Source organism: Pholcus phalangioides, unplaced genomic scaffold (assembly GCF_987345545.1).
Source record: "Pholcus phalangioides strain wild (caught in Gottingen) unplaced genomic scaffold, Ppha-v1.0 ptg000020l_1, whole genome shotgun sequence".
Lineage (NCBI taxonomy): Eukaryota > Metazoa > Arthropoda > Arachnida > Araneae > Pholcidae > Pholcus > Pholcus phalangioides.
In genome coordinates, this window is record NW_028301613.1 from 5,377,438 (window position 1) to 5,404,423 (window position 26,986).

Below are 26,986 nucleotides of genomic sequence, written 5' to 3' on the forward strand. Positions count from 1 at the left end.
TTTTCACTCCCAGAACTGGTGCAGGATCATTTTTGAACGGCTGTTGAGCATTTTTTAAATTGGAATCATACGTCTGCGATGCACGGTTGAGGAGATAAAGGCCGCTTTAGCACTTATGGGACACCGTATAGGAGAATGATGGCAAAATCATAAATGCACCTACGGTCAAAAGGTACTAAGTTAAGGTACCGCTGGACCAATTGACTCCTGTTTTTCAGAACAAAGTGTTCCTTGATTGACTTCTAATTCGCTTTTAATGAAAATGTCTGTTCTTTCTGTAGGTGTCTTCTGTAAAATATGAAGGACACTGCGTCATGTCAGGCATGTGCGAAGGTGCTAATGGAGAATTGCCTTGTGTATATAATGGACCCCCAAAACCTTTAGAAGGTGCAGTGATAAGCAGCTATAACATGACAGATGCTCAGTTGCTCGCCACAATTTGTCCAGACTTTGTAGATGGTAATAATTTAAGATTTTTTTTTTTGTTTATTCGAAATTACTTTGCGAGTTACATGTTTTTGCCGCTATTATTATGCTATTATTTCTATTTTTTTTCAGGTCCGAATCCACTCACTTGCTGTGATAAAGAGCAGATTGAGCGAATGAAGGAGAGTTTTGGTGTCCTGGATACCATGGGCTTCTCCAGGTGTCCTTCCTGCGCCAGCAATTTCCGCAAACTCATCTGCTATTTCAGTTGCTCCCCTTTCCAAAGCAGATACTTCAAAGTGAACCACTCCATAGAATATGAAGGTCGAAATGTGGTTGATCAAGTCGTTTACTACGTGTCTAAAAAGTTTGTTGCATTTTGATTGTTTTTTGATGTACAGGGAATCCTTGATACCATACTCTACGGACTAAGGAAAAAAAAATCATTGTAGAGGGTATATTGTTATATCAAAAGCAGTAGTTTAATGCCAGAGTATAGGCATTTCAAAACAAGATTTGAAAAAATATTGTTGTAACAAGGTATCACTGTATATTTGGGATCTGGAGCTATGCCACGGTTTACTTGAGTGATTTGGTATTTGGCCGTAGGTCACTTAAGTGAAAGTAAATGTGCCATGGGCTACTTATATGTATATTATAGCCACCATATTTCACATATAAACAAGGCTTTATAGGGAGTTGTGGATAATTCATGCCGTTTTTAATAAATTGGGAGTGCTTTCGCAAAATCTATCGAATAATTCGCTATTGAATAATTTCAATCATGTTTTTCATTTTAAAAATGAAAGTAATGTGTGAAATTTTATCATTTCTGTCAAAGGTTTGCGTATGCCACGTACGAATCCTGTAAAGGTATCAAGGGTTTTATGCCCGGCACGCTAGTGTTCGATTACGGAGTGTGTGGACACTGGGGAAGTAAGCATTGTGATCCGGAGCGGTGGTTCGAGTTTGTTGGATCTACTTATGAAGAAGGTGGCCATTCTCCATACAAGGCTCATTATGTACTTACTATGCACTCGAAGGTTGAAGCTGATGGCAAGGTCTTCTACCCGATGAATGCTGCCACTTCAAAGTAAGTTTTTTTTCTGGAGGTACTAAAAATGTTTATTTATAGCATAAACATACTCTGTGATGACAACACATGTGCAGGGAAATCCATTGCCAACAATTTACCGCTACGAAAACTCATTAAGAAAATTCATTGACTAAGTGACATATAGTGAGTGGTTGAGCAGGTGAATGAGTGATCAAATGAGTAAGGGACTCAGTAAGCGAGCAAATGAGCAAGCAAGTTGTGAGTGGGTGAATGAACGAGTGAGTGAGCAGGTAAATGAGTAAGGGAGTCACTCATACACTCACTCTATCACTCATATGGTCACTCATTCAGCTTATTTGCTACCTCATTCACTAACTCATTCGGTCACTCACTCTCTCACATTCACTCACTGGTAAAGCCTGTGAATTTTCCCGGTAGTGAATGAGCGAGTGAGTGAGCAAGTGAGTGCGAGCATACATTCACTCATTCACTCATATAGTTGATTACTAGCTTATTGGCTAGCTCATTTACGAACTCGGTTGCTCATGCATTTGGTCATACGATCATTCACCATCTCAGTCACTTGGTCACTCATATTATTGCTCACGCATTTGGTCATATGATCATTCACCATCTCAGTCACTTGGTCACTCATATTATTGCTCACTCTGTCACTCGTACAGTTACTTACTAGCTTATTCACTATCTCATTCAGTCTCTCACTCTCTCGCACATCCATGCACTGGTGAGGAACTGTAGTTGGCCAACTCAATCACTCACTGACCTGATTTGCTAGCTCATTTATCAATTCAATCGTTCACTCAGCTCATTCACTAGCTCATTTATCAACTCATTCAATCGTTCACTCAGCTTATTCACTAGCTCATTTATCAACTCATTCAATCGTTCACTCAGCTTATTCACTAGCTCATTTATCAACTCATTCAGTCACTCACTCTTTCACACATTCACTCACTGATCAGAAATTGTATTCCGTGAATTGTCCTGATGTGATTTTTCCATCATGAATTTTCCTATTGGGGAATTGCATGACCGTGAAATGTTGACAATGAATTTTCCATTAGTCATGATAATGCTGCTTCTCGATATAATAATATAATCCCATTGTCCCAATATATTTTCCCTCTTGTTTGCAGAAAGCAAAGTTATATCGCAGGCTGCCAATCCTCCTGGATTTTTCAGGAGGCAACAGAACTTTTACTACATCTCCAGGAGCAAAAAAATCACTACTTTGTTGAAAAAAATTGTTATTGAATAACTTATCCAGAAAAAAATCTGTTGCCAATGCCCTCCTTCCCAAAAGAAATGATGCCATGCTTTGACAGATGCGAAGGGTGCGGCCGCACTCTGGGCTGCTAAATTTTTGGGGCCCAGCGAAAGTGGATAAAAATACCTTGATTGCAATTTGACTTCTAGCAGTAGCTTAACATTTTGCCACATAGAGAACCTGTAACATATTCATTGAACCCTCTGGCCTGGGGTTTTGACAGAGTCTATTTCTGCCCCAAGCAAAGAAGGGTGGAACAAATGGCTTTTTTATGACCATGAAATAGTAGTTTGATAGTCATTCTTGGGCGCCAATGTAAATCTGGCATGCACTAGCATGTCCATGGACAGATTGGGAGTCCTTGTTTTAGAGCAATAGCTCAACCTTTTGGAGAATGTGGATCACTTCATATTGGTTTGAGAACATGCTGCAAGCCACCTGAGTTATCTGGAAATGTTCCTCACGCAAGGCAGGCAATCTGAAAATAGGTCGCTAGCTACTTCAGTTATCTGAAAATGTCACTTAAGTGATCTATAAGAATGCTGCGTGCCGCTTGGATCAACGTTGAATGTGTCATGGGCCACTCGAGTGATCTGGAAATGTATTACCATCCACTCGAGTAATCTGCAAAATGTAGCACAAGAATGTGTCATGGGCCAGGAAACGTATTGCCATCCACTCGAGTAATCTGCAAAATGTAGCACGAGCCGTTTCAGTGAACTGGAGGTTTGCCGCAGATCATTCAAGTGATTCATAAATGTAAATGGGGGAAAGCGGGGGGGGGGATTGCTTTATCATTGATCTGGTATGTGATGCTGACAGCTTGAGCAATCTGGAAATGTGCCGCTAGCCACTGAAGTGATTTGATAAGCTACTAGAAGGGTTTTGTCATTGGTTACTGGTTACTCATTAGAAAATTACCCATGGCAATAGACTAGAGTAGTGCTCGATTTGAAAGAAAGAAGAGGCTCATTTTATGTAACCTTGATTGATCACAGCTTTGTCTGTGTATATATTTGTACACAATTTGGATCCGCACGAAAATTCCCCGAATTTTCATTCCCCAAAGTCAGCAGCTATGATATCAATCCACCTAGTTCACGTCCCTATTCATACTGAGGTATCATCATTCTAAAAATATCTGTAAAGCTCAATCATTAACCACGAATGACCTGTTATTGCCAATTTCATCACAGGATTTTTTTACTAATTCCTATTAAACGTCTTCATCGGAAGTTAATTGTATTTGGCTTCTTTGTCCCCCATAGCCTCATAGCCTTATTTGAGAACCTTTCGAGTTGAAATTATAATTTAAACCTTTCACCACGCCGATTCTCTTTCAGGTGTTCAGAATCTCCAGGGCCAAACTTCGATAAGTGTAGTTGCGACGATTGTGAGGAAGCGTGCTCCGTCGAATCCCTGCCTCCAGCTCTATCAGAAATCGAGGGACCATTCCTTATTGGAGAGTATGAAGGACCCATGATCATTGCATTAGCTATTTTTCTTTCTTTGTCTGTGTTATTCACTGTATATTTCTGCTTGTCAAGGATACGATGCAAAAAGCAACAGAAAGTACGCAAATGTAAGTCCTTTCTTATCAATAATGATGCCAAATGTGTTAATTTTCCATAAGCGTGGTCAGCGCCAACGTTATGACTTTTTTATGTGCCAAAATGGGAAACCCAGACAGTCAGGTCGGTATTTGCTAGTTTTGGCAACTCTATCAACTGCATTAATTAATGGCATATTTTTATAATTCAATTTTTTTCTCCTTTCCCGCCATATTTCTATTGATTACCTCGTATTAGATTGGTTTGTGTGATAAGTTGAATTTTTTGTGTAATTGTATGTCTTCTTTGTCTGTCATCTTAGTTTCTTAATGCGAGGAAAAAGTTGCCACATTGGCGCTGACCACAAATATTTTACTTTATTTCCGATTTTATTACTAGAATCAAGAACTTTCAAAATCAGAATCGAAAGTAATGAATTGGTATTAGAAATCCTTTCTTGAATTTCTCAGTTTTTTTGACAGTCTGAACAATCGAGTTTGAAACTTGTCAAAGAATCAGGTAGTACAATCCCATACTCTTTCTCTCTCTAGATCAGTGTTCTTAACCAAGGATCCACAGACCCTCCCTTTGTGGTTCGCTTAAAGAGGTTGCGAGACAGTTTGTGAGCTTGTATGAGAAAATTTTACATTATTATATGCTGAATATTATTCAGTAAAGTTATCTTATTAACACAAGGGAGAAGGGAGACATGGCACACAAAAGGTTTAAAATCCCCTGCTCTAAATAGAGGGTGTCCCTAAGTTCATGGCGGCACAGTGGTGGTTAGCTGAAGTTGTTTCTCGGTGGTTCCCAGCGAGGCACGAATGCAAGCCGATCTCTCTGTTAAAAAGTCTCACCACAGACAACAACAGGTCTACAATGGTACAAATATTCAAGTATTACACTTCACCCATAGTTCAAAAAATAGATGGCAGCACTATAACAAACATTACACAGAAACAAACTTCACATTAGATTCACACCAAACATTCCAACTCACACCAGAGTCATTCCATGTCAAATCACCCAGCCATGACACCCATAGTCTCAGATTTCAATGATTTTTTTTATTTGTTGCATTCACCATCCTTATTAACCGTGTGAAATATTATTTGCATATCTCTAAAACTTTTTGAGAAAAAAAATGTTGAAATTTATGAAAAACTGATGCAGATGACTTTTCCGAGGCTCAATTTTTAAGCGGCATTGTTTGAGAAAATAAATCATAACTTTTTCAATTTTCAGTATATTCAAGTGAAATTTTCACTAAAGTGTTCACAAAAACATACAAAATATGAATAAAAATAATTCATACACTTACATTTGAAATTTACAAGCAAAAAAATTATGTAAACTTTGTTTTTGTGGAATTTTTTGTTAGAAAAAATAAAATTTTTCAAACGTATTTTTAGACCAGAGGCACAGCAGTTACCAAAACAACTTTTATTTTAAATTTCTCCTAAATATATGAAGTAAAATACTGGAGAAAAAAAATAATGGTTTTTTGACCGCTAATATGGTTATTCTGGCTCGCAACACAAAATTCATCGAAATAAAACTGGATCGTTCCAATTTCAAATCATTTAACTAGATACTAAAATGCAACCCATCATCCCTGATTCCAATCATTATTTTTTTTATTGCTTCTACCATGCTTGTTGACCATGCAAAGTTTCATGTACATATCTTAAAAACTTTTTGAGAAAAAAAATGTTTTCTAACCTCACACGAATGACGTCTCTTAGGCTAACCCCATTCAAGCAATATTATTTGTGAAAATATATCATAACTTTGCAGATTTTCAATACATTCAAATGAAATTTCCACTAAAATGCTCACAAAAAAATGCAGATTATGAATAGAAAAAATGTAAACCTTAGAGGAAAAAAGTCATTTAAATTTAATTTTTTTATTAATTTTTTTTTTTAACACAATTTTTTAAACACTTTTTTTTGGATGCACAGCATGAATTTTCATTTTTTTTTTTTAAATTTAATCCTATTAATATATTAAGAAGACTGTAGAAAAGTAAACATTACTTTGACAGTTAATACATTTGAGTAACAAAACACAATTGTACTTATATGACTATATTAATTATATTTGTACATTTTGACTTAATATAATGATTCATGCTTAGTAAAAAGAAATTTAAATTTTATTTTTCATGTACGCTTATACATTTATTACAGTATTCACTAAATTAAGTTTCATGAGTAGTTAATGCAATAATTCAAAACAATTAATAAATTTTAAAATGCTAGGATTAAAAGAATTCATGAAATAATTAGAAATGTTAATGTAATGTGCCAAATGGGAGTTGGTGAAAAAAAAGGTTTTCAGTGAATGAAATAATTTTTTAAATTAAACCTTCATGCTCAGATTCTTAGAAGTGTTCAAATTCCAAATAATTAATTTCACTTTTAGTTGATCTATAAATATTTCTTATGATGCAACAAAGACAAAATTTTGCAATCTGATATATTTTTGCATAAAGAATTATTTTGTATTTGATAAATCCAGATAATATTAATCATATATATAGATTAATTTTTGAAGTTTTTTAACATGCTTAATTATAAAGTTATTTTACCATAACAGTGTTAAATTTTTTTTTAATTACTTCGACTTTTACAGTATATATTTTAATAAACATATATTTAATGTATATGATAAATATGAAATGGTTATACACATGATGAAAAAAAATCCACATTATAATATTTAACACAAGCCTCTATATATTTTTCCCAAGAAATAATTTAAAATGCTGATAAAAAGCCAGAATATGAGGCATTAAATAACAAAGAATGAAATAATGAGGCAGATGGAAGAGAGTAGAATTGAAAACATAATGTATATAATGCCTGGCGGTGATATATTAGATGTGATGTTTCTTGCTGTGATGATGATTGTAAAAAATAATAATAGCTTCTGTGAAGATATAAACTATGGCACACTGGTCTTTGTCCTTCAGAGGGCAGCTGCTGCTTCATTGGGAAAACTAAAACAAAAGTGTTAGAACTAAACTGCTCCCCCCCCCCCCCCCCATCAAATGATGCAAGTCTCAATTATGATCTTGCTGAAGACAGAATGTGCTCCATAAAGTAGCCTACTCCAGGGTTAGCAAATTTTTCTTATGATAACACAATTCCCATTTGAGCTAAATATTTTATATCATCATTTTGGAATTCAAAGTAAAATGTCAGAAAAGACACTTGAAATTTGTTGGAAAAGTGTGAGTGTTAGAAAAGAAACTGGATCTGACTGTCATAAAAAGTGTTATGCAAAAGTGTAAAATCTGTTACCCATTACATCATTGGACCTATCGGACATCAATATTGAAGAGTGGAGCAAGTTCTGAACATTTATCTACTGTGTGTTTAAGCATCATAGAGCTTTTTTCTCAAAGTTTATGAAATATATCCGAAAGTATGCTTTAATCCTTTAAAATGTCATAAGAAAAAAATAACAAAAGGTTTAAGGATAGTAAACTTGTATTTTTCATGTACAAATGAAATAAATGGTTGTACAAAATCAATTCCAAAAATATGCCATGCCTGTAGGGACAGTGAATATAAACAACAATAAATTAGGTGAAGAAACTGAATACTGTGAAGAGATGAACAGTGATAGTAATGTAGAGAAGTAACTTGGAAAAATGTCAATTATTAAACAAGAAGCAATTGAAGAAATAAATTCATCTCTACAGAACATAGAAGAGTCACCAATTAAACTTCATAGGGTAGCTCCACAGTGCAAGTCAAACAATGCCAAAAGAAAAGTTGAATCTGCTTGCAACACTTTAAAATCAAATGTTTGTAAAGTTTTTGAAGAATTACCAGAAAATGAATCTCAAAGCACACTTAATGAAGGTATTAAACAGAAAGCAAATATGATTATTTTGATAAAGTTAATTAGAAATAAGACAATTTAACCATCACAACAAGGGGAAAACTGCAAATTTTAACTCTGGCCCCTGCTTTAAGAAAGGAGAACAAGGAAAAAAATCTGAAGAGTTCAATGTCACTGAATATGCTGTGCGAAAAGCAGGAGAGCTTTTGTAAATGAAAAAGCAAAGGTGAGCCATTGCGTTTTTATTATAAAAAGAATCAAAAATTAAATTTCAACGAGTTTTTAGCAATCTAATTTTTTAATGCTAAGGTTTAAATTTTCTTTCCTAGTCATAATCTGCATTTTTTTGTGAGCATTTTAGTAGAAATTTCATTTGAATGTATTGAAAATCTGCAAAGTTATGATATATTTTCACAAATAATATTGCTTGAATGGGGTTAGCCTAAGAGACGTCATTCGTGTGAGGTTAGAAAACATTTTTTTTCTCAAAAAGTTTTTAAGATATGTACATGAAACTTTGCATGGTCAACAAGCATGGTAGAAGCAATAAAAAAAAATAATGATTGGAATCAGGGATGATGGGTTGCATTTTAGTATCTAGTTAAATGATTTGAAATTGGAACAATCCAGTCTTATTTCGATGAATTTTGTGTTGCGAGCCAGAATAAACATATTAGCGGTCAAAAAACCATTATTTTTTTTCTCCAGTATTTTACTTCATATATTTAGGAGAAATTTAAAATAAAAGTTGTTTTGGTAACTGCTGTGCCTCTGGTCTAAAAATACGTTTGAAAAATTGTATTTTTTCTAACAAAAAATTCCACAAAAACAAAGTTTACATAATTTTTTTGCTTGTAAATTTCAAATGTAAGTGTATGAATTATTTTTATTCATATTTTGTATGTTTTTGTGAACACTTTAGTGAAAATTTCACTTGAATATACTGAAAATTGAAAAAGTTATGATTTATTTTCTCAAACAATGCCGCTTAAAAATTGAGCCTCGGAAAAGTCATCTGCATCAGTTTTTGATAAATTCCAACATTTTTTTTCTCAAAAAGTTTTAGAGATATGCAAATAATATTTCACACGGTTAATACGGATGGTAAATGCAACAAATAAAAAAAAAATCATTGAAATCTGGGACTATGGGTGTCATTTTGACATTTTGCCGGGTGATTTGAAATGGAATGACCCACCAAACATTCCAATTTCCTTAGGATTTTAACAGTTTTTTGTGAGATACGACTTATTTCTTTAATGTTTTTTTCACTATTTCTAAATAACATACTGTCGCCACGCTTTAATAATGTCAGGTAGCTCACCAACATTAGTAAGCTGGAAAAACGTAAAAAAGGGGGAAAAAAAATTAAGGTACGTCTTTTAGGCTTAGGAGAGCAACGGTACCAGTGCATGATGTATCTGGCTTGTGGACAGTAAAGGTTGTACGTACACCCCCCCCCCCCCACATATACTTATGTTTCAGCTCAAGCCCTGTTCCACAGCTTGAGAATAACGAAACTGAGAAAAAATTTAAAACATGTAGCAGTTGACATCCCCCCCCCACTAAAAACAAAGAAATTGGATGCATTTTAAGAGAGAGAAAAATATGAAATTTACACGGGAAAATGTTAATTATTTATGACTCCATCTTTTGTTTTAGCCTCAGTTTCCAATATGTTGAATGGGAACAGTAACAATTTAATCAATTCTCATCACGGGATCAATCTTGGATCGTTGGAAGAAGTTTCGCCTCTCCGATCTCGCACTTCAAGTGAGTTCGTCTTGAAACTTATTATAATTATGGTTATCACACTGTATATACAGTGTATATGTTACCCTGTATATGTACGAGTTAACAGGGTGTTCTGTTAATGGATCAACAAACTCAGAGGGTTGTTAGTAGGCATCAAGAGGAACAAAAATTGCAATGGAACATAGCATTGCAAACCACGTTGAGAGGGTGAAAATTGCATGCAGACTCTTACATACCCAAGGAGGGGGATTGTACGAGTGGGACCCATTGCTTAGCCTCCATGTCCGCCGGATCTCAATCGGTGTGACTTTTTCCTATGGGGTCACCTTAAATCACTCATTTATGTGACGTCTGTAGACACATTGGAGGATCTTATAGTGTGGATTGTCGTTGCTGCTGCAGATATCAAAAGCATACCTGGTACCTTCGAGCACGTCCAGGAGTTGTTTTTATGTAGTTGTAGACTGTGCAATGATGCCCCTTCCAACTTGTAATAATTCGTAAATAACTTGTACAATTCTTGTAATAATTAATTAAATAAATCCTTTTGTGTGTGTAGTTATTATTGTTCTTTTTTCATTCCAGCGTGACATCGAAACCTGCATGTGTTTTTCGCGATTTTCATCCTCTCAACGTGGTTTGCGACACTATGTTCCATTGCAATTTTTGTTCCTCTTGATGTCTACTAACAACCCTTCGAATTTGTTGGTCCATTAACGGAACACACTGTATTCAGGGTACTTGTTCGAACCCCACAGTGGTGGTCGGCTGAAGTTGGTTTTCTGTGGTTCCCAACTTTAAGGCGCGAATGCGAGCCGATCTCCCCATTAAAAAGTCTCGCCACAGAGAGCAACAGGCCTACAACGTTACAAATATTCAATCATTACACTTCACTCACAATTTGAAGTATAGATGGCAGCACTGAAATATCATAAACAACACTAGCTACACACTCAGACTGTTAGGTGTACACACTCATTTTGTTCCAGACTCTGCCCTGAAGCTGGGCTGGAAGAGATCTCGGCAACGGGATAAGTCTGGTAGCAGAGACCCTGGCGTTCATTCATTCATGTGTACAGGGTACTTATGATTAAACTGACTCTGTTCAGACCTATGTAGAACCCATTCTGATTGACTTATTCGTTGAAATGTGGTATATACTAGGGTCTTTCCAAATTCCCAACATTTTGAAGCAAACTGGAAATTGTATATTTCCCGAGAATTCTCTGGAATTCCCAAAATCACACATATAGAATGAAACCCCCCTTTCATAAAAATTTCTCTGTTTATATGACATTTGAGTTTGATCTCGATTATTCTGTATAGATTTTAATGTAAAATATTTCATTCATGTGCCACACAATTTTAATTACACAACCACTTGGACTCGAATCTCAAATTTTAAGAAAAATATTTCGCTTGGTCGAATCCTAATTTTTTCTTTCTTTTTTTGTAGGCAGTGTAAATAGGTAAATAAAATCATGTTTTATAGATATTGTAGCCTTAAAAGTCATCAATTTCAGGGTGTTCGTCAATAAACCCGAAAACAAATTGTGACAAATCACTTGTCACAACCGGGATCTAAATGCGTACCATGAGGAAACATTAAGGGAGTCGAGAATCTGAACTCAAAATAATTATGATTTATTTCTGACTTCTAACAATTATTATTTGAGAATTTTGACTATTTAAGAAATCACCATAAATCTCACTATTCTGGTATACCAATCCGCACTCCAGGATCGTCAGTCCATAGTATCAGGATGACCGTAGAGATTGTCAATTAGAACTGCGTCAAACACCTCCTCCTTCTTGTCCTTGGGCTTTAGATGATAAGCAAGCGGCAGCTAGGAAGGAAAGTCGAGGACACTACCCATGACTTAGAAAGGACCCGACTCCCTAGGTGGAGCCAGAAAATGACCAGAGAAGCAAGCGGCCGGCTTCGGGAGAGGTGGCCAATCACAGCTGATCGTGTCCCAGATTTTCATATTTTCGGAATTGCATATTTTACATTGTCACGTACGTTTTACAAACGCTAGTCTGACATGATGCACATAAGAAGTAAATTTTTTTCCCCCATCCCATAGGGTGTTTTCTTATTGGATCAGATATTTTGAACCTCCACATATAGCAAACTGAATTTTTGGTCTCTCAAAGTTTGTTACGATAAAATTCTACCATATCGTATTGCATTTAAATATATTCAATTTCAGTTGAGTTTTATCTAAAGTATAATTAATGTAAGTAAATGCTTTGGAAATAAACTGTATCACTACACACTATCAATTCCGACCTCTTTAATTACAGAGCAGGAATTGAAACGACAGAATTCTGAGTCTTCAGTCCTGTCAAATGAGCAAGCTAGCTCCTGGTTTGAGACGTTCATCAATGCCGCCTTCAGAAGATGGGGCCTATTCGTTTTCACTCATCCTCTCAAAGTCATTATCACATCCCTTCTCGTGAGTGCAGCGATGTCATCTGGCCTGTCCGTCAACTTCAACATCACGACGAACCCAGTCGATCTGTGGGTGTCCGAGTCTAGTCAAGCTCGTCAACACATGGAATACTTCAATAAACATTTCGGGTAACAACAAAGAAAGTTGTCTTTCTTTTTCTTTTTTTTTTATTTCATTTCGATTACCTATGATTTATCAAACACTGAATTGTAGAAAAAGAATTTGATTCTGCGGGAAAATGGCTGAAGGAAATCTTGTATAGAAAACATTGAACTTTTTTCCAAACCAAGTTGAACTCCAGTCTATTGCTATAGGCAATTTACTACTGAATGAGTTGTGCCAGAAGTGTGCATGTCTACCAAATGGTTTTGAGTGTATATTTGATATTGTTAGTGAATTTTTTTCGTGCTGTCATCCATTTATTCAACTACTAGGTTTGTTCAAAAAGTACCCGACTATAATTTTTCATGCGTGAACCAATGAAGCTGGTGAGATAGGGTTTGGTGCATGTATGTAGGCAATCCCAGTGTGCATGTATTTTGTTTCCTGCCTGCAGAAACTGCCAGTCGCCAAGAGACAACAATGGGCGAGGAAGTGTAAGTGAGTGGCGTTGCATTTTTGTTTGTGACAAAATGGCAGGAAAAACTTGAACAATGCTACTGCATTAAATTTTGTGTGAAAAGCTTGGCGATTCTAGAGTGGAAACAATTTGTAAGATCCAACACACACACACACACAATAGATGAAGAAATGTGCACCACATTGATAAAGGAGTGGTGAAACCGCTTCAAAGATGGCAGAACAGATGGAGAATGAAGCACTTTCTGGTAGGCCCTCAACATCCAGAAATGCAATCATTATTGACCATTTGAGGACTCTGGTGATGCAGGTATCATTAAATCATGATTAGAGAACTCGCAGACAAGACGAGCATTAGCATTGGATCCATTCATTCTATTTTGACTGACGATTGGTCTTCAGGAGATTCAATGTCAAAGTCATGCTGACTGTCGGACTCCAGTTGCATGGTTCATCACAAGTACGCACTGCATGGCACAACTATCACCAAGAAGTACTACCAAGAGGTTCTCTGCATCACAATTGGCAGCTCCATCATGATTGATGCTGTAGCATTTTTCCTGCCGTTTTGTCAAAAACTGAAAATGTGATGGCACTAGCACTTTGTCACTTATCGGCAGTCTGCTGGTGACTGGCAGCTTCTACAGGCAGGAAAAAAAAATTCAAGCATGATCACTAGGATTGCCTACATACATACATACATCGAACCACGCTTCCTTAGCTTCATTGGTTCAAATATGAAAAATTATGGTGTGATACTTTTCTAACAAACCACGTATGAATAAGATGTAATAATTGAACATTTGTACCATTGTGGGCCTAAAACTCTCAGTGGTGAGACTTTTTAAAGGGAGATCAGCATGAATATGAACCAATCTCCCTGTTAAAAAGTCTCATTGAACTGAAGCAATACAGTATATAGAACGTGACTTTCTTTTTTCTTCAATCTATTTACAGACCTTTCTACAGGATAGAGCAGCTAATCATAACCCCCACCAACAAAGAGTCGTTTTATTTCCCGATTCCCTTTCAACACGAGTACGTCAATATATCTTGGGGTCCAATCTTCCGAAGGGACTTCCTGATTGCTGTGAGTTGTTGTCTTGTTTCTTCAGTGTAATTTTCATCCTAACCATCTTTATTAAGCACCTTCTTTTTTTTAAAATTTCAATATTCTCAGTACAGTAATTATTATGGTATGTACAGTCAAACTCGATTGTAACACACTTCTGGTAATGTCAGTAATTGATGATTCAGGCTAATTCCTGTAGAGAATAATGTTATAATGATCCCTGCTTTTATATATATATATATACTTCATCCATATTTTTTATATGGACATCTTTTTTTTTCAACCACCTCGTTGGGCATTTTGTCTGTTGTGGCCTTTGTATTTGTATTTATAAGCAATGAAAGCAAAACCACCTCAGATATACAGTAGAGTCTCGTTTATCTGACATTGCATATTATCCAAGAAAACCAGCATCAATCGGCAACAAGAACTGCAAGTTGTGAGCATGAAATTAAATACATTGAGCAACAAAAAGAAACTACAGAAATCAACATAATGATGCTAGAAAGATGGCGAGATTTTGCAGCATAGAAATAGGACTCGTCAGGAAAGCAGACTATGATCAAAAATTTCTTTAAATCATCACAGGACTGAACTGTTTAAGTATACTGTATTTAACTTCAGAATATTCTGTAACCGTGAGTTCATTTTTTCTGTTGTTTTGTTGTAAAACATGATTATTATGTTCATAATGTGTATAAATTATAACTTAGTTCGACATTTAATAGGCTTTTTCCTTAACACCTTCCTGTTATCCGACATTTTCGCTTATCCAATGTTCTGCCGGCCCGTTTATGTCGGATAAGTGAGACTCTACTGTAACGACAGATTTTTTGTCGCTTTTGTTTTAATGGCATTTTTACAAGAAATTCTTAGGATTAGAGCTAATTTTAATAACCTAATTAATTAATCTCTTTTAATTAGAGCTGATTAAAACAGATTATTACATGTTTCACACTCCAACTTTCTCATTAACATGACTCGAACATTCTATTTAGCCCTTCCCAACATAGGAGGTAGACTTGGAAGTCTGGGGGAGGGGCAGGATGATGATGATGTCAATCCATATATACACATATACAACGCTGGTGGGGGTGGGGGGGGATAATGCTCACCCCGGTATCCCAGCCTGTGCTTTCCAACCTTATAAAAATTACCTCTTTTTTTTAAACGAAGCTTTCTGAAATTTCTCATTTTTGCTCAAATCAGGGATGAAGGTCATCTAATTGAAATTTCGCTCATTGAAAAACATGTTATACATCAATGTAATATCATATGGAATTGAATGATGTGTTTCAATGTGCATGATGTTATTTATTAATTTATTTATTTTTAATTTTTTTCACTGCTCATATCAACAAAATTCGACTTAATTAATACTAATACGAGGCCACAACAGGCAAAATACCCTATGAGGTGGCTGAGAAAAAAACTGTCCTAGGTGGGATTCGAACCCACGCTTGTGTGGAAATCAGGATGAAAATTAAAATAACCCCCCATTTTCACAGCTGCCGATCCTCCTTGAGGGGTACCCCCTGTTAAGGTACGGCTATGCAACAATGCATTCTACCTGACAATAGGCATACCATGTGCATGGGCGGAGATACCGGGGAGAGGCATGGAGGGGCAATGCCCCCCACCAGTGTCAATGATGAAGCCTACTGATCTAATACATATGCATATATATGAACTGACATCATCATCATCATTCTCTTCTCCCCCAGACTTTCATATCTATCTCTGCCTATGACCACATATGTTTGGCATGATGCAGTTATCAATAAAGTATCATTATCTGCCTCTGAATATATTCTCTTGGGTCCATTGTCTTACCCATTAGGCAACAAGGACATAATTAATTCATTAAGAATTAAGAAAATTTTTCATTAAGGAATTCATCATTCATTAAGGAATTAAAGATTCAGTTACTTTTTTCTCTTCATTTTCAGGTTTTGAATTTACAGATTTACATTGAGAAATTGTCTGTAAACCATGAAAACAGGATGATCCGTCTCAATGACATATGCTTAAATCCATTGGACAAAGAATGCGCCATTCAGAGCGTATTTGGATTCTTCCAAAACAACATCAGCTTTTTTCACAATCAGTCGGAATATCTTCAACACTTTAAGCGTTGTTTGATGTAATTACTAGCATTTATTAGTATCAATAAATGATGGGATAATCCTGATTCGTGCTTCAAAAATTCCAGTTTCTGCAGATAAGCTGTTTTTTTTTGACAGTGAATCTACAAGAAATTTTGTATTTAGGTCGCCCAGAGATCAGAAGTGTTTTGCTCCTTACGGCGGCCACGTCGACTCTACAGAAGTTGTGCTCGGCGGATTTACTGGGACTGATTATGAAACTGCTCAAGCTTTGATAATAACGATACCTGTCTTGAACTACTACAATCAAAAGAAGAATGAAGATGCTATGGTGTGGGAGAAGAAGTAAGATATCTGAATGCTATAATGTATAATTGTAAATTTTGCAATTACCGTATTCAATGGAATAAACATCACATACCCATGGTCTAAACATTAAAAAGATATTCAGTTTTATCATCTCTCTATAAATTCCCCTTTCCATTGTGAAGCTGTTCATCTCAGCCTTCGGTCACATTGTAAAACAGTAAAAAGTACTAGAAAAAAAGACATCATTATAAATTTTCAAGTCAAAGGAATAAATTTTTCACTAAACCGGCACCATGGCGAGTAGAAAATACTATCATACAATGCTGAAGAAGTGAATCTGCCCTATCCGTATCTTCCTAAGAACATTCAGGGAAAAACTATGCTTGTTTTCAGAGGGGGTAATGGCAATAGTACAAAAATTTCCCTTTTATGCTTATATTGTCATAGTTGGCGGTATAATATGGATCAGATTCCCGATAAGCATGAGTAGATAGTGCAGCCCCAGGTGTCCGATTGGTAAAATGATTAAATTGTTATAATGAATCAGATCAACGCTTTCAATTTGATCTCAAAAAGAATTTTTATAAATTTGGTTCAGGTTAACTAATGTTAGTTAAATAATCTCCTCTATATGTTACAAGTCTATAACTTTGATTAGTTCCGTGCGTAGTGGTGTGTCAATAGAAATGTGTGATTTATTTTATATTTTGGATGGCAAAACATACTTTGGGGAAAACCTCAATTTTTTTTGTTATTACAACATATTATTAAAGTTTACTTCTTTTTTTTTCTTCGCCCTAGATTCTTAGATTTCCTGCAGAATTTCAGTCATCCTTTGATGGATATATCGTATAAAGCAGAGGTAAATCACATCCTTATAATATTTTTCAAACTTTATACAACACTTGTTTGCGTGCAAATCCGATTTTAGTAATTTTAATCTTTTTGTTTTTTTAATGAAAATTTATGTATCTTCAAACATATTTTTTTTTCATATCAAATTTTTATCAAAACAATAGAATTTATCTTTTCAATATTTCAATTTGACAAATAATACTTCATAAAAAAATATTGGCCTACTTCAGGAGTTCTCTAACTTCATCATTGGTATCGTACATAGCTGAGGATGTATATGTCTAGACAAGGGCATAGCGAGGGGGGGGGGGGGGACTTGGGGATCTGGTCCCCCCCCCCCCGAAATGTGAGAAAATGACCGAAAAAAGGGAAAAAGATGGCCAAATCCATTGTTCTGTCACTTTGGTCCCCCTCCGAAATGAAAGTGGTCCCCCCCCCCCGAACGAAATTTCTGGCTACGCCCCTGTGTCTAGATACAAATTACAGCTAGGCTTCTTGTTACCAGCATTGGCAGTCAGTGCTTGATTTGGATTCTGTGAAACTTATGTTCTAAATCACAGGTGATGAAAATGATAATGGATGACTATTTAAAATTAATATTCTTTTCCCAATTTTTGTGGGCAGGGCCGCAACTATAGGGGTGCAAAAGGGTCTAGTGCCCCTTGCGCCGAACCAGAGGGGGGCACAGATTTCACCAATCAACCCCTCCTTCAGCATTATATGGGGGGACGCCAAAATGCACTCTTGCCCCAGCTGACCAAACATCTAGTTGCGACTGTTTGTGGGCATGATGCCTGCTGAAATCTTGTTAATTTTTGCAATTTGGCTACTCAGATTTTTACATAAAGGAAGAAAAAGTTGGGAAAAATGGCCACGGAGTGTTTGGCGATTTAGCACTCATTATTTGGCAAGATTGGTGTTTTAGCACTCATTATGTGACGAGATTGGTGATTTAGCACTCGTTAATTTGCAGCATTGAGGGGAAAAAATACTCGTTATTTTGCGGAATAGTTTTTTCTCAAAAACATTTTTAATTGAGATCTTTAACCCAATTCCCCCCACCATAACAGTGTTGACTTTCAGAATGTAAAACTATCCGCCATCATGTTTGTACCCTAAAGATGGAAAACTCATTTTCAGCTGACCACCAATGCACGATCACAGGTATCAAGGAAAGCCTGATATAAGAGGCCATAGTTTTCTAGGATAAAATTGAGCACGGGAATTTGCTGGGAAAATCAATTAAAAAAAAAAATCTGTGACCTCTTTCTCATTTCGTTACTTTAGGGACTTCGTCACTATTTCCATGATCATGGACATGCTGAATTTACTTATCGGCTTTTGCATTGCAACTCCTAATGGTGAAATATGACGTATTGATTATTGCTGTTTTTCCAGTGCTATACTATGCTCTTTCGTGAACTTTTCTGTTCTGTTAAAGGGTACACCAATTTTTCTTTAAGTACAGCTAGTCAGCGAAAACGGTGCAATTTCAAAAATAATCAACGTAAGGAACTCGTAAATCAAAGGAATATACTTTTTTTTCTCCAGACAACAAATAGCTGGAAACAGCGTTTGAAGAGTATTTTTGTTGCTCCATGGATGAGTGGCGGTTTGTGTAGTTTGACTCCATTTTGAACCCTAGGCATCAAATCCTGGGGCTCAAGCTAATTCCATTTGTGACTTCAGGAAATAAAATTGCGGGGAGGGCAAGATGGCACAGAATTGAAGAATTTTGGCCTTTTTGTTGCAGAATGTAACATACATTGGAAATTGTAGCAGTTTGGCACAATTGCTGCAGATTTTACACCCATGCACAGGCCTTTCCTTCTAGCCACAATTTCTTCATAGCATAATTGCATTACTATCTTGTCATAGCTCATTCTTTGGTTTTTTTTTACATTTTTGACATTTCTATATATATTTCTTTCTCTCTGATAACTTCAAATGCGTTCAATCTATTTCTTCATATCAGAGATCAATTGAAGATGAGATTGAACGAGGAAGTCATTCGGATATCGTGACAGTAGCAGTCAGTTACCTACTTATGCTGTGTTACATCACCATTGCTCTGGGCGAGGTTCACAGATGCGATAAGCTATTTGTGAGTGTCACTGAGTTTTCCTTCTTTTCCATAGAAACCTATTCATTATTTTTTTTGCTCTGTATTTATTTATTTTTAAAGTTGTGTGCCGAATAATGTTTCACTTCACAATGAATTTAATTTTCTGTAGGTTGATTCCAAGTTTACGTTAGGCCTTGTGGGCGTCCTTATCGTCCTTATATCTGTGATATCATCTCTAGGAGCGTTTTCATACTTTGGTATTCCAGCGACTCTCATCATTGTTGAAGTCATTCCTTTCTTAGTTTTGGCTGTTGGAGTCGATAACATGTTCATTCTAGTCCAGGCCTTTCAGGTGAGCAAAGATCGAGTCAATATTTTAAATTAAATGGTCTTGGCTGACTTAAAATTTATGCAGGGTGGGCGGAAAGCTCATGACACATTTTAAAATATTACTGAAAAATCAACCGATTCATATAAAAACAGCCTGTTTCATCCCTGGGATATTCCTGAGGGGAGAGCAACGGTTGAAATTTATGTTGAAGAAGGAGAATATTGTAGGTTATTGGGGGGAATCATACAAAATCAACTAGGATGCCAGAGATTGTTGGAGAGTGCCCGAGTGGTGCAGCGGTAAGATGCTCGTTTTCCACTCTGGAGGTTACCGCCAAGGTCCACAGGTTCGAATCCAGGCAAAGAACATCAAAGAGATAAGTTCTTTAGCTACTGATCCTGGGGAGACCACCGATAGATGACACCTTCATTTCCCACCCAACTCCATTGGTTGGAAATTGCCATATGATATATGACTAGAGTTTGTGTGCGATAAAGTAGAAATTGTTGGAGCTGTTACTGGCAGCACAATTTAAGTCGCAAACCTAGCAGTACCTAAAAAGACATAACTGGGAATATCTATATTTATTTTTGAGAAAAAAAAAAACACTTAGTCCCGATGAGAATGAACTAAAGCCTACTTCCAATTTTGTTTTTCAACAGTGTCAGTTGGTGGAACACTCAAAATATTCGTTTGCCCGACCCTGGAAAAAATCTGTTTTGATCATTCGTGGCTGAAACATAACATCCTGATAAACATTAAAACTTTTTTTTTGCTTTGAAACTCCATAATTTCTTTATCATATTAACGTATCTTCTTGTTTGTTATTCAGAGGGACAAACGAGCAAAGAATGAAAGTTTGATTGAACAAATGAGCAGAGTTGTTGGCGATGTTGCTCCAAGCATGATGCTTTCCAGCATATCCATGGCCAGTTGTTTTTTCATAGGTAAAAGAAAGAAAAAAATTGCTTGTATTTCATTATTTTGCTTTGTTGATTACAGCAATGCTTCCTGAAGCTGCCAGTGGGTGGCATAAAAACCATTACGTATACATTTATAGGTTTCCGCTCTTTTCGTGGTCTGTGATACCTAACTCATGGAACACTAGGCCTTCTTCACACAGGGATACTCAAATATATATCAAGAATAGCCTGGTCAACTGAAGTTGCCCTTTCCCTCTCATATGGCACTATTTAAAACACTTTGAAAATCCTGAATGAGTAAAAATAATGAAAATTTTAGTTTCTCACCTTTGTGTGATCACAAGAACATTTGCTAATACCAGATAATGAGAAAATAGGTGAGACATTTATTAAAAACTTAACAATTTTATTAGTGTATATGAAAGACACAAGAAGACTTTCAGATACACTAGAATGGTAAAAGATCAATTAACTGAAAAGGGCCATTTGCGCACATTAGAAGCATGGGGGGAAGTGCATCATTCATACATGAAAGAACGCTCCACAAATATAAATAAGTATTTCAGAATTGCAAGAAGTAACAAGGAGACCAGCAAGTTGCCAGTCAACTGGTCACATAGGTATTCTAGTTGCCAAAATACTCCAATATCCTTGTCTGAGTGATGCCTGAGAAATGCATGTGGTGGGTCGGTTGGGTATCGAGTCTTCCCATTCCTCAGCAGCATGAATATCCCTGTGTGAGGAGGGTCTAAGTCATGTAGGTACCTTTACAATTACAGGGGTGGGAACTCTCCGCCAATTGCGCCGCACTGCGCCAAAACTAATATCTTGTGCCATCCTGCTCCAATAGCGTATTTTCACATTTTTCTGCGCCAAATAGCGAATTTGGTTTCAGTATGCCCGGAATTTCGGAAAGGACACCAAAAAAAAAATAATTTTTTTTTTTTTTTGCTGCTCCAAAACTGCTCCAAATCCTGAATTTTGCTGCTGCAAAGCTGCTCCGAAATGGACTTAGTCACTTCCCACCCCTGCAATTACAAAAAAGAAAATCTGAATTGTTGCCCATCATCCTAGAAGCCATTTAAGATGCAGCGAGACGTAGATGGAAATTTAAGGAAGGCGCCACAAAAACGATTTTGATACCAGTAAGCAATTATAATAAGCAAGAATTTTAAATTCATTGTCTAATTACATTGAGCCAATATTGCCATATGGTGATGTGGTCTGGGTATCTTTCGGTCTAATTACATTGCATCTGTATGACAAGGAAAAAGCTATCTGTAAGACTAGCAGTTTAAGATTTAGTTATTCGACAACAATAACAGTGTATAACGCTGTAGAATTTTTGTGAATGAAAAAACATTCTTTTATAGTTGGATTCTTCAAACTGATTTTTTTATTGCTTGGATATTCTAATCAAAATGAATTGCGTTTCTGTTCTAGGTACCTTGACAGAAATGCCTGCCGTGAAGATTTTTGCCTTGTATGCTGGTGTCGCTCTTTTGGTCAATTTTTTTTTGCAGATGACGTGTTTTCTAGCCTTGTTCGGTCTTGATACCAGAAGACAGGAAGTAAGAAACCCACCCCGTTAGACTAGAATTTTCTGCTTTAAAGTTTTTAAAAAGTTGATGCGTTTTTGGATAAAATACTAAAAACATTTTCAGCAATAAAATGAAGAAAATTACATAATCGCCTGATACAATGGCAACTGTTGCTATTTTATGTTATCAGTAACAAGATTTGTCAATTTTTTTTCATAGTTGCTATATATGTTAAGGCCCATGTCTGAAATCTAGCGCCTTTGCAAAGTGGCTGGCAGCTGGTCAGCTACTTCATGAAGCGACGTGTTTGAAGTAGTTTGAGGAATTGGGCTTCGCGGAGACACTAGATTTCAGACGTCAGTCGTTTCATGAAGTGACCAGCCACCTGCTAGCTACTTTATGGGGGGGGGGGGGTACTAGATTTCAGACATGGGTTGTCTCATGTACAGTTACTTTAAATTTTGTACATTGCACAGACTACTTCAGACATCAATCGTTTCATGAATCAATCATTTCTTTGCTGAGACACTAGATTTCAGACATAGGTCATTTTATGAAGTGACCGACCACCCGCTAGCTACTTTGTGGGGACACTAGATTTCAGACATGAGCTGTTACATGTACCTATGGTTACTATACATTTTGCACATTGCCCAGACTACTTCAAACATCAGTCATTTCATAAAGTGACCATCCAATTGATAGTCACTTTGCAGAGACACTGGGTTTTAGACATGTGCATAAACATGTATAGCAAAAGGAAAAAAATTTCAGATCATGTTACTGATAACATAAAATAGCAATATTTCCATTATATCGTACGATATTATGTGATTTTTTTTCTTCATTTCATCACACAAGGAATGATATTTTAGCATTTTGTGCAAAAACAACAATTTTGCAAAGACTCTAGACCAGTGATTCAATTTTGATTAGGCGATATTGACCTCCAAAGATATTCAATTTTTTTTAATATATAACCTTGTTTTGCTATCTAACTTGTGCCTGAAACACTAATGTAACACACGTGTGTTTCAGTACTACCCTATTGAAACAAACGTTACAAAACAAACAAAACATTTTAGGAAAATAACTTGCATAGAGTAACATGGGTAGAGTAAACATTCAAATGTCACTTCCCACGTTCTTTTTTTTTTTTGCAAGGAAATTGCACATTCATGATTCTGGCATGACGGAGCCGATAATAATTATTGTGCAAGTAGAATTTGACAAAATTACATTGTCTGATACATGGTAATTAGCTCAGCTGAATAAAGACATTCTTTAGTTTTGATATATTTTTAAATAAAAATGAATTTCTTATATTGAAATTTTTATTTTGGAGAACCTCTCGCTGCCCCCCCCCTCCCCAGTCCATTGACATTACCTCTGCTTAGGGTTGCGACCCATGGTTTGCGTACACCACTGCCCCAGACATCAGACTTAGGCTATAATATTATGGAAGAAGTTTGTCTGGCGCAATACACTAATAAAAAATATTTCTAATCCTCAGAACAATAGATACGATGCCTGTTGCTGTTTTAGTGCTTCCTCAAAGAAAGGAGAAGACCAAGTGGCAAAGGGAGGAGTCTTTTACAGAATGTGCAAGGTCATGTACGCTCCGTTACTCATGAGGGATACTATCAGGTACATCGTGGTGAGTGTCAGCAAGTGTGTTTTATCTGTACTTCACTGGACACAATGTTGATCATTTCTAATCACCCTTTGGAAATGAATATGAAAATTTCCACTCGGTTTCATCTACTGTTTTTCTTTTTATCTGAATCTTTCATAGATGATCGTTTTTATGGGTTGGCTCTGCTTGTCTGTATCTGTGATGCCCAAAATTGATGTTGGTTTAAATCAAGAACTCTCTGTGCCTGAAGTAGGTGACAGCTTTTATTTTCCTATCATTGTGTGAGTTTTTCTGTACATGTTCTTATGTATATGGAAATTGATTACCGTGTATTTATTTTCATGCATGCAGATGTCAGGTGAAGGTTTCTTTTTTTATTGCTATGCGCATGTTTCGTTTCTTCTGCAAGGATATAGAAATTTGTTATTGATACAAATATAATTTTAGAAATGAGTGTATTGCGGCACTTTAGAGAACCACTGAAGTGCTTCGAGGGCCGTGCATGAGATATTAGAAAACTTCTAAGGGAAGCATGAAAAGTCTAGGAATTCCTGCTTTAAGGTCACTTTTGCCAAACATATATTAACATATCTGCAATGAAGTAACTTGCATGTTGTTACACGCCAGCTTAATATGTATATGCGTACCAATCTCCTATTTAAAAATGTCTCTCCACAGAGAGCAATCAGGCCTACAACATTTAAAATTCAGGCATAATACGAAACAGGCAAAATAATATGTCATGTTACTGCTTCTGACAACAGATGGCAGCGGTATTTGAACACAACACAGAAATAAAGAAAGCAGGATAAAAACAACACTAAATGCTGAATCCTAGTGACATCTGTTGCAAAAATTGGGAAAAGTCACGTTAAAAAGGATACAGCCCAGGCGTCATCCTTTCTGTTTTCGAATATGCTAACTCTACACAACAAGCATTCCTCGAAAACAAATTCCATATTAGATATACAACACATGCACACCATGTGCAGTGAAATTCCATGGAAGAATGATTTAAATGGTTGTGCAGAATCGACTATGAGCTGTAGGTCTCAGTCTAATTGGCAGCGGTGTGATAAAATGACAATGGTGCAACGAAACTGATCAAAACACATAAAGTGTCTTTACAAAAAGTGGTTGCAAAGCTTCATTGACCATGTATATAGATATTTTTTTGGATTAACTCTTTTTATGTTTTTGTCCAATCCTTATCGTGTATTGTAAGCATTTTCCCTCATTCAGGACTCCTATATGCTCAGATACTTTAGAAGTCTCAACAAGTATCTGTCCGTCGGACCTCCCGTGTATTTTGTTGTCACTGATGGCTATGACTATAGCAATTACAACGCTCAGAATGCGATATGTTCATCTTTGACTTCGTGCGATACCGATTCAGTAATGACTCAGCTGAAGTGGATGGCTCAGCTGAAAAACAGGTAAGCACCTAATTTTTCTGCATTCAGACATAGTGATAATTGTAGACTGGAAATGGGAGACGCTGTTGCAAACGCAAATTGCAAATTTTACAGGAGAATGAAAAATAAGTTTCAGGCCAGTTTTTTTGGCACTAACTGCATTTTCTAGGTTAGAGATGCTCACTATCCAGGCCTGTTACTAGGCTGTGGTAACCGGGGGGCACTGCCCTAAGGCATGGAGCCAAATGGGGTCCCCACAAAAATGTACACTCATTTCGCATAATAATAATCCTTCCAAGAGGGAGAAGGCAAGAAAAAGTGTGCCTTGGGCCCTTGAGAAGGCACACTACAGCCCTGTCACTACAGATAAAATGATAATGGCTGGAAGGGTAATCATGACACTTACTGCATTCTCCAGGTCACTCCTCAAGCCACTTATGCCACTGACGACATCTACTAATGTGTTTTTCAACTACTCAGCGTGCATTGGACATTTACATTGTTTCCCCAGGTTGCAAACTTTGGTATTTACTACATTTTTTGTACTTACTGCATTTTCCATTTTCAGTCTTTTAAATTCATGATAAATGGAAACGTTGCAATGCAGTTATATTTATTATTAGCAGTATTATGCAGTATTTGTATTATTATTCCGATTAAGTTAAAGCACAATTTTCTTTCCACTAATAGGATTTATTACACCTTTTAGAACTTTAACAGGTTAAAGGGGTAAACATAAATACAACAATTTTTTAGTTCTTAACTTTAGTAAATATTGCGCATTAATTGAGTAGCTCTCACCGATCTGTCAGATGAGGTTCACCATCTCAGCATCTCTTTTCCTCAAACTACACGAGTATCTCCGGCATGTGTCCCATGTGGTCGAGGTTTATGACGGCATCAGCTCAGCCCTGCTGTCATGAGCAAGATCTCCTGTCTACACGTGAACTGTGGGCGACCAGGTTTCCGGACGGATGATGGATCGGTGTCCTGGCAAGATGTCTAGTACTCCGTCAGGCTCATACTATTTCAATATGGCTGGTAGGAACAAGAGCCCAAAGTGGCCCGGGGCCACTATATCAAAACTCAATTAGACTGTTGAAATCACCAAAAGATGGAGACGGAAAGGGTGCAATCCAGCGCACGCCTATTCGGGGCGAAATGCCTTATTAACTAGATAGTTGTGTGTAATTTTTATCTGTTGTTCTCAGCACACTGGCAACCTTTAAAGGGAATCTTCTCATACCAAGATCCAATCAGACAGCAGGATCAGTAGCCTGTAAAAACTTTCATATTCAAACAATTTGCATATCATATGGAATAAAACATTATTTCAATATTTATACAAAATACAAATACAACGCCACAACAGGCAAATTGCCCAACGAGGTGGCTGCTTAAGAACATCACGGATCCCCGAGCCCCTACCTACTACTGCTTGACATATGGAAGTTGGCAACATAGAAGGAATGAACATTGAAGACCTGGCAGGGTCTGCAACACTAAGCCTATTGTACATTGACTTTTATCATGAAGTTATTAACTGTAAAGTGATCCGCGGCTCACTGACAGCATGAAGGTAAAACCATTGCACGTTTTTCTTGTATAATTATATTGCAAAACATTTATCACAATTTAATATTGCACAATTATATTTTCATGTTCTTTATACAGAGTTAGATAACTCTGCGGGATCCCCACCAGAGATCCGCGGGACCCTAAGATCGGGAGAGGAAGGTAATACGACAAGCTCCAGGATCCTACACAC

At 36.6% G+C, this 26,986-nt stretch overlaps 1 protein-coding gene across 1 annotated transcript in view; it reads left to right on the forward strand.

The window, feature by feature from the left end:
* Window positions 1-26,986, forward strand: part of LOC149070829 (NPC intracellular cholesterol transporter 1-like) — a 45,051-nt gene that overhangs the window by 6,514 nt on the left and 11,551 nt on the right. The window contains exons 2-18 of the mRNA XM_089248780.1: window positions 282-459; window positions 559-793; window positions 1,268-1,519; window positions 4,115-4,353; window positions 9,839-9,949; window positions 12,239-12,515; window positions 13,924-14,056; window positions 15,988-16,181; window positions 16,309-16,488; window positions 17,254-17,314; window positions 19,283-19,411; window positions 19,542-19,724; window positions 20,536-20,650; window positions 22,070-22,197; window positions 23,681-23,824; window positions 23,963-24,052; window positions 25,046-25,239. Of these exons, the coding sequence (XP_089104906.1) occupies window positions 282-459; window positions 559-793; window positions 1,268-1,519; window positions 4,115-4,353; window positions 9,839-9,949; window positions 12,239-12,515; window positions 13,924-14,056; window positions 15,988-16,181; window positions 16,309-16,488; window positions 17,254-17,314; window positions 19,283-19,411; window positions 19,542-19,724; window positions 20,536-20,650; window positions 22,070-22,197; window positions 23,681-23,824; window positions 23,963-24,052; window positions 25,046-25,239 (2,843 nt within the window). The remainder of the gene's footprint in view (window positions 1-281; window positions 460-558; window positions 794-1,267; window positions 1,520-4,114; window positions 4,354-9,838; window positions 9,950-12,238; window positions 12,516-13,923; window positions 14,057-15,987; window positions 16,182-16,308; window positions 16,489-17,253; window positions 17,315-19,282; window positions 19,412-19,541; window positions 19,725-20,535; window positions 20,651-22,069; window positions 22,198-23,680; window positions 23,825-23,962; window positions 24,053-25,045; window positions 25,240-26,986) is intronic.